Source organism: Triticum aestivum, chromosome 7B, assembly GCF_018294505.1.
Source record: "Triticum aestivum cultivar Chinese Spring chromosome 7B, IWGSC CS RefSeq v2.1, whole genome shotgun sequence".
Classification (NCBI taxonomy): domain Eukaryota; kingdom Viridiplantae; phylum Streptophyta; class Magnoliopsida; order Poales; family Poaceae; genus Triticum; species Triticum aestivum.
In genome coordinates, this window is record NC_057813.1 from 41,097,943 (window position 1) to 41,106,121 (window position 8,179).

At 53.2% G+C, this 8,179-nt stretch overlaps 1 protein-coding gene across 2 annotated transcripts; it reads right to left on the reverse strand.

Annotated features, from left to right (window-relative positions):
* Positions 1 to 2,150: 2,150 nt before the first annotated feature.
* On the reverse strand, positions 2,151 to 4,358 carry LOC123160198 (uncharacterized). 2 transcript variants are annotated; one of them, XM_044578011.1, is made up of 3 exons: positions 3,330 to 4,358; positions 2,860 to 3,206; positions 2,151 to 2,755 (listed from the first exon to the last, which is right to left on the reverse strand). In XM_044578011.1, the coding sequence occupies exons 1-3, from the start codon at positions 4,114 to 4,116 to the stop codon at positions 2,408 to 2,410; spliced, it is 1,482 nt and encodes a 493-aa protein (XP_044433946.1). In that variant the 5' UTR covers positions 4,117 to 4,358; the 3' UTR covers positions 2,151 to 2,407. The 2 variants fall into 2 exon arrangements, with proteins under 2 accessions (XP_044433946.1, XP_044433945.1); XM_044578010.1 differs by having other exon boundaries at positions 2,860 to 3,248; positions 3,330 to 4,345.
* Positions 4,359 to 8,179: the final 3,821 nt, after the last annotated feature.

The following is an 8,179-nucleotide window of genomic DNA, read 5'->3' on the forward strand; positions in this document are numbered from 1 at the left end:
CGGGTCGGTGTCCTTCCTAAATGGGACCCGTGGACCGGTCGTCGTCCTCATCCCCACGCCGGCCCTAGGGATGGCACCCGCCGGATTTGGGTACGGGTGGAGCCACCCCATACCCTTACCCGTCGCCCAAAACCTTACCCATCGCCCATACCCATACCCGTCGATAGGTACAATTTTTTCCATACCCGTCACCCGTCAAGGTAAATGGGTACCCGCGGGTAAAATTACCCAGATTTGCAACACATCAATTTAAGCCTTGCATAGTCATAAACAACAACTAATAATGATTTATAAACAACAACGTATCATGACAACAACGCATACTCATAAACAACAACACATTCTCACGAACACGCTTATTTGTAAACATATTTTTGCATAGACACTCTCCGCGTCACCGCCGCGCTCCTCCCGTTGAGCCCCCGCGCCGGCCCCCTTCACCATTGCCCCTAGGCCCTCCGGCGAGCGCGACCGGCAGTACATCTGCGCGGACGTGTGCCGGAGGTACTGGGAGACGAGGACGCCGGTCCCGTGGAGCGACGCCCACCTCCCCAACGGGTGGCACCTCTCCGCGGACCGGGTCCCCATCCCGCCAGTGCTGGCGACCGGCCGTGCACGGCGCGATGAGATCAACCGCCGCCGCCGCCTCCTCCCCGACGACCTATACTACGACCACATGTATGCCCCCGACTCCCCGCTCTGGGACACATGGCTCCAGGACGAGCACGACGTGCGGCGCGCGTCCTACTTCGTCGGCACCGTGTCGGGGCCGCGGAGGCCACGTGCAGAGCCGCGCGGGCGTACGCGGGTGCACGGCCTGACGCCCACGCCGTCGCATTCCCCGTCTCCGTTACCCCTCCCCCTCCTCGCATGACAGCGGAGGAGGAGGCCCGTCTCCTGCAGCGTGTCATGGACGACTCCATGAACACGCATGACGAGCGGCAGTGGGACGGCCTGGAGGAGGCCATGGCCCTCTCTGCGGCCGGGGACGTCGCCTTCCCGGAGCTGCAGCTGGCGGCCGTCACGGCGGTCGTCACGGAGGAGCCGATGGAGGAGGACCCGTCGGCGTTCCAGAAGCTGCTGGGCCAGGGGTGGGGCTGGTCCTGCACTGCGCCGGAGATGGCCGCCGGCCTGGGCGTGAACTGGTGCCCCACTCCGTCGCGGTCACCGGAGCGGGAGGCGTCGCCGGGGAGGAGGTGGTGCAGGCACCGCCGGCCGTCCATCCCGCCCCCGTCTACCACGCACCGCTGCCCCACCTGTGGACGCCGCCGGCCTACGCCGACCTTGTCAGCGACGACGACGACACCGGCGGCCAGTGAAGACGACGACGGCCACGACACCGACGGGCGCAGCAGGACCGCGCGGGAGGCGTTTTTTTAATATATGTTAATTATGAAAGTGGGCCTTTTAAGTGGCCGTGAAAACTGGGCGTTTTGTGGCCGACCCCTATATATGTTTTATGTTTTTTAAAATGCGTTTATTTATTTTTTTTAGTTATTTCATTCTAGTTTATATATTTTTTTATTCACGTCCACCCCGGACACGATTTGGGGTGCGGCCGCGCGATGGCACGCACAACCCATCTGACAAAGCCGGACACGGGCGAACCCATCGGCGTCCCAAAGGGACAAAATCCGGCCAAACCGGACGTCCGTTTGAGGTCGTGCGGTGGAGTTGGCCTCAGTCCGGGCATTTAGGGAGGAAGTCGTGGGTCCAGTTGGGGCAGCCATTTTAACCGGGTGGAAGTTTGGGGCGGCAGGCGGTAGGGGTCCTGTTGTAGATGCTCAAATTCCTGGTATTTGGCTTCCCGAGGAGGCTTTGCTTTTTCATTGCAGAAACAAACTGGGAATGGCTAGACGTCCGATTGAAAAACGAATTTGGATCAGTTGATTTCGTTTCAGACGTTAGATGAAAAATAAACGGTGCAAATTGCCTTTCTATCTCAAGACTTCTTCTTTCAACCGCGGGCCGCCGCCGCCGCTTCGTCCTCTCCAGCTCTGCCTCCCCGCCCTTTTCATTATCCGCGTAAACTGCATTTTGCTAGCATTACATTTCACATACAACATCATTGGCCCTGGATTTTCGCAAATATCTCAAACAACATGAATCGTGAAAGGCGAGTTTTTATCTGATCCCTGAAACACATTCACTGCATGCAACATCATTGAGTCGATTTCCTCATAGAAGTGATATATGGCTGCGTGATTTGTCCATGAAATCAATCTCGACCGTGAACAAACCTTCCACCACCAACAAATTAGGATAGGCATCGTGTCTAGCTCATGGCCCAGGCGCCCAGCAAAAACTTTGCACACGATGTTGCTATCTAGAGCAGTTTCCGTTTCCCCATGTACTCCAAAAGATCAACAAAAACTACTCCAAGCTCCTTCCAACTAATCAGACCGAGCTAATCAATCGGCAGCTCCAGCTTGCCGGCGTCAAGGTGCGGGTAGTGCCGGAGCACGAGTCGCTTCATTTCCTCGGCGCCGCGCAAGTACGCCGGCAGCGCTTGCTCTGCCACCCGCCGCGTGTACTCCTCGGACCCCAGGAACTGCTGCACCGCCGTCGCCTTGGCGCGCTCTCGCTCCGCCTCAGCTGCCCGCTTTGCCCTCTCCAGCTCCGCCTCGGCGACCTGCCTCGCCGCTTTCTCCTTCTCCAGCTGCTCCCACAGCGCCAGGTTGTCGCGCTCTAGCGCCACCAGCTTCTCATCCAGCTCCAGCGCGCAGGTCATGGAGAAGGTCGCGTAGTTCGCCGCCTGCAGACGCCATTGTTGCCGCCGAACGGCACACACAAATAATGTGATTCTGGTCCGGGCATACACCTACGGGATTCGGACGAACGATTCGTATGGAAGCGTACCTGCAGCATTGCTATGTAGCTCGACGCCACGACGTCGGAGGGCTTCGACGCGGCTAATTGGCGCTCCCGCGACGGCGTGATGATGCTCTCTAGGACCTTCCGCGCGGCCTTCCAGTCGGCGCTGTCTCCGTCGTGTGTCTCGGATACGGGCGAGGGCGGTGACCGCGGGTCAAAGGTCGGCGGCGACGGCGGGGCATGCGGGTCAGACACCGGGGCAGCGCAGCCAAGCCCGTCTGTTCCAGTCACCTCCTCCCGTGTCCTCTTCTTTCCGGACATAGGAAGCTTGTCACCGTGCGCCTCGCCTTTCACCTGCTCCGTCCCTGCTGCCGGCGCCGCCATCTTCACCACTGGCATACTGTCAGTCATTTCGCGGGCAGGTGGATCCATCCCTGCCGCAAAAACAACGGTGAAATACCCTAGAGCATCTCGAACAGTGATTGGACAAGAGGAATCGGGAGTAGAGCGCATACCTTTGGGAACAGTAGAACGAGGAGAAGGCGGAGGTGATGCGCCGGAGAGGTTGGAGGAGAAGGCCGCAGCAAGATTTGCCTTACGGAGGTAAGCCCGGAGATCGACCGCGACGCCGTGTACTTCTAGGAGCTTTTTCGCCGACTGCTTCTGCTGGCTTGTTAGCACCGGATCTCCGGGGAAGCCCTTGGACGGCGGTTCGCCCCAAAGCACGGGGCACTGCCATGGCTCCGGCGACGTGAGGAAGAAGAAACCCCCTTTCCACTCTCTGTCAGACTTCTTGTATTTCAGACCAGCGAAGAGCACTCCGGCCTCGGCCCTGCAGCCGAACCAGTACCAGCCGCCCTTCCTGGTGACGGTGAGCAACTTGAAGAAGTGCCGGAACAGCGGCACCGACGGCCGCACGCCGGCCTCGTGGCAGAGCGCGAAGAAACCGACCAGGACGCGCCACCCGTTGGGCGCGAGCTGGCCCGGGGCGAGGCCGAAGTGGTTGAGCGCGTCGCGGAAGAAGGCGTGCAGCGGGAAGCGCACCCCGGCCTCCAGCGCGTGGGCGTACACGCAGACGGCCCCCGGCGGCGGCGCGCTGCACGCGCGCAGGTCGCCCGCGGGGCGCGCGACGAACTCCCTCGGAACGCCCTGCTTCCTGCAGACGGCGTCGACGTCCGCCTGCGTGACCAGGGACGATGTGATGCGCTCGGCGGCGAGCCCCAAGAGCGCGGCGGAGGCGGTGGCTTCCTCGTCGTCGCTGTCGCTGAGGAGGACGATGGGGGGCGAGGGGGAGGAAGGCATCGCTTCCGCCTCCACGGCGTGCTCGCCCTGCCGGAGGAGAAACAGAGGTTTTTTTTTTTTGTCTTTCTACTGTCCTCTGCTTTGGGTGTACGCATGCACAGCGACAGCAAGACGTTTGGCTTGAACTTGCTTAAGGTCACCTTTTCCTCTCGTTAAGAGGTGGCAATGAGTTAAGCAATTTTAACACTATAAAATAAGCAAAAGCAAAAACTGAAGAGCCAGGTATGTGCAAAGGTGATCGACTGGCTGGACCTTATCCAAGTCTTCCATCCTATGTGCAAAGGTGATCGAGTTGCTGGACCTTCTTCAAGCACGCCGTTGTTTGGGGTACACCCCCCTTTGCGCACAATACGTCCTTCACGTGGACGCTGACATCTTGGTTGAGCCATTGTGGACGACCTCGTGCGTGCCACCATCCGGGAGCACGTCGTGGACCAGGTGGACTCCGTCCTATGCGAGCAATCCTTCCTCCACGTGGACGCCAATGTCTTGGTTAAAGCCATTTAGGCTCCGTTCGGTACGCAGGAATCTCACAGGAACTTTTGAAGGATCAGTTTCCTTAGTAACTTCTACCTGCAGTGCGTTCGTTTCACAGGAATCTGGTATTCTGTTCCAGTGGAAAGTCACGTGAACCTGTACTTTTCACAGGAAACGAAAAATCCACCGGAACCTCATGTTCTGACCGAGACGCGAGGCTAAGCTCTTGCTATAGTGTGGTCCAGCCGAATAAACAATGGCTGCATGGGAGGTCATCACGTCTAGAGACAATAAAAAACTCTAATCAGCTGTGAGAACGCCCATCTCTTCATCGTACTCCAAGGGCTCCATTTCCTGCACACCGAACAGGTCACAAGGCTCCATAGGCTCGCTCTAGTCACTCGACTCTATTCCTGTGCAGTTACTTATTCCTTCATTTTTTCTGCCTCCAAACCAAACGGAGCCTTAATGTGGACGGCCTCGTACACACCACATCAATCAGCGTGGTGGCTGCCGTCCTGGTTTGTCCCTACAGGGGCGACGATAAGGATGTAGAGGAGAAGGGGACTATAGGACGGGGACCAGACAAATCGAAGGAGAAGGGAAGGGGAAGTAGAAGATTAGATCGGTGGAGACGAGCGAAGGAGACGAAGATATAGCAATAAAACAGGAAAAAAGAGGCAAAGTTGGAAAGAATCGCCCAAATCCTTTCGGAATAAGGGTAAAAAATCCAGTAGTTTACTTAAGTCCGTTATTTGTTTCTATGGTGTATGGTGCATCATGATTTACATTTTAGTTTCCTTATAATCCATTATTTGTTTTCTTAACATTCATTATTTATTTCCTTCAAATTTGTTATTTGTTTTCCAAAGTAAATTGCATTGATGAGAGGGACCAGTTGATTGGGCAAGTTAGGAAAGTTAGATCTGTAATCTTTTGAACATTAGAGAAGTGCTAGTTTGGAAGGGAAGAGTGGAGAGGAAAATAAACCAGTGGGTAACAAAACCAACATGGAGAGGGTGGTGGGACGTGACGCGGAAATAAACCGATGGAGAGGGTAGAGATTTTTTCTGTTCTCAAGGCATGTACCAGGGCAATTTTGTCCAAATTAACGATCAAATGCCATTGACCAGACGGAATCTTGACGGAAGGGCATCTGTACGATATCAGAGGAAAGGAAGGAAAAAACTAAGCAAACTTGAAAAGCAAGGGCAAAACCTGTGGATAAAAACCCATTGAGAAAAAATGCAATTGTCCCAACTATTTATATGTGGTGTGACAGTTCGGTTCCTCATTTTTATCATTTATGTGTTATAATTTGCCAGATAGAATGACATTGTACAAACAATCTGAGGTAGAGCTATGCACATATCGAGGAGGGGGGGGGGGGGGGGGGGGCATTGCCCCCCAGCCTTGGATTAAGCTGTGAATGATTATTTGGCGAATTGGATTGAATTTTTTAGCAAGCTCATTAGCAAAACTTTCTAGCTCCATCGCTAATAGTCCCTCGGTTATTAGCCAACGGAGGAGCCACCACATGCATCGGCCATGATCCAGCCGAGGACGAAGAAAAGAAAAAAGACGAGCACGAAGACGGGCATTTTCGTTGGGTGATCTTGGCACAACTCTCTCCCTCTCTCTCTCTCCACCTTCAAGTACGAAGGGTGCTAACTACGGTTGGATACACCGCAACATGCTATTTAGGCTAGAGATGCCAATGAGTTGTTAGCTACGATGTGATACACTGTAGCTGCGGCGGAGCAAATGTACAAAAGTTGTATTCAGGTGATCTCGGCCACCTGCATATACATACAGTAAGGTATGTACTGTATTTGCTTAGGATGAACCCAATAAAAAAAGTCTAGCATGACCCCATCAAAAAATATGATGCGGACGACTAAACAAATGGCCCAAAAGCCCACGATCAAATGACTCTACGTACATGCCTAAACTATGATTTCATTAGTTACTCCCTCCGTTCGGAATTGCTTGTCATAAAATGAATAAAAAATATATCTATAATTAAATACATTTAGATACATTTATTTATTGAACGGAAGGAGTACACATGTTGTTGTTTAGGCACAACAGCCGCACGTCACATATGCCTCTTCTCTTGTCAGTTGGTATTTCCAACTCGGATCTCTCTCTGTTTGTGTATAGCTCGGCTGACGGACTTCAGCGGCTAGCAAATCGTTGCAGATCCACGGCGGCAAGCCCACAATTATAGCCCAAAATTTGAGATAATTAATATTGCCAGATGTCCTTCTTAATCATGCTATCCAGCCTAACACTAGTGTGATAGTGATTAGTGAATATTTTTTGCCCATGTTTTATAATTATTTTTCCCATGGAATTTGATTGATCTATGCTTGTTCAAAGAGAAATCGGTCACCGAATCGTGGTAATGACGCAGGCACATCAAAATCATCCACTAGACGTAGGCAAAGTGCATCAAATGTCATCACAGCTAGTCTCCTGGCCCCGGTGTGCTTGGGTATTTTCTTAGCCCGTTAAATCCTGCCGCGGCTATGTACTCTCTCCGTTCCAAATTACTCGTCTCTGAAATGGATGTATCTAGAACTAAAATACATCTAGATACATCCATACGTGCGACAAGTAATTCGGAACGGAGGGAGTACAAGAGTAGCGAAAAGGTCATATCCGGGCAAAATTTGAATCCGGGTTAAATGGTTTAGCACTTGGACTAAAAGGTCAAAACAGTGATCCCGAAGAAGGTCAAACCCGTTGATCCCTGGCGTTGACCCAGCAAGGCGCGCGGGTCTCGGCTCCTTCCTTCACACGCGTGAAGAGGTCTTGCTGCAGTGTTGCGCCCTGCTCCGTCGTGAAGTATTGTCACGCCTCACGGTCAGGTCCTGGCAATGTCGTGTGCTCAAGTTGTCCTTTTCTTCTGTTCTCGTATGACTCGTCCCAATCCCACGGAGGATCACCGTGGGTGGTTGGAAAACATGCTGTTTTGCTTAATTGTTTTGATGCGAATATACATCCGCTGCAGGTCAGGTTTGATCGGCTGGCTATATGGGCCAATATTATGAACCTTCCACCTAGGCTGATGAAGTCTAAGCTTGGTTTGGAATTCGCAAAACCCATTGGTACAATTAAAAGAGTCGAATCTGATGCTGATGGACGTTGTTGGGGTGCTTCTATGAGGGTCAGAGTAGAGATTGATGTTCATGAGCCACTTGTGCGTTATGTTACTGTCACCTCAATCAAACTCCAGACAACTGAAACTTATACAGTCAAGTATGAGCGTCTTCCCTTTTATTGCTTCTCTTGTGGGCTGCTAGGGCACTCTTCCATGTTGTGTCCGAATCCAGGGGCAAGAGATGTCAATGGTGATCTGCCGTATGCATCTAAGAAGTTATGTATGACCGAGGATCAATCTAAAAGATCAAGGGGAACCAGGTCCAGGAATGCGTCGTCCTCATCCAGGCCCGACAATAAGCAACCAAATCAGAATGCTCCTTCAGGCGGTGCTCGGTCCTCGGAACCTGATAGCCATCATAAGGAGCCTGGTCAGGATGCTACTGCTACCGGAGATGGTGCGGTTTCCTCTATGCTTAAG

Excerpts from the sequence above, each read along its gene's own strand:
- LOC123160198 (XM_044578010.1), bottom strand. The coding sequence starts at position 4,116 with ATGCCTTCCTCCCCCTCGCCCCCCATCGTCCTCCTCAGCGACAGCGAC. Across the intron at positions 3,249-3,329 it reads TCGTTCTACTGTTCCCAAAG|GGATGGATCCACCTGCCCGC; the intron begins GTATGCGCTCTA and ends TTTTTGCGGCAG. Across the intron at positions 2,756-2,859 it reads GCTACATAGCAATGCTGCAG|GCGGCGAACTACGCGACCTT; the intron begins GTACGCTTCCAT and ends TGGCGTCTGCAG.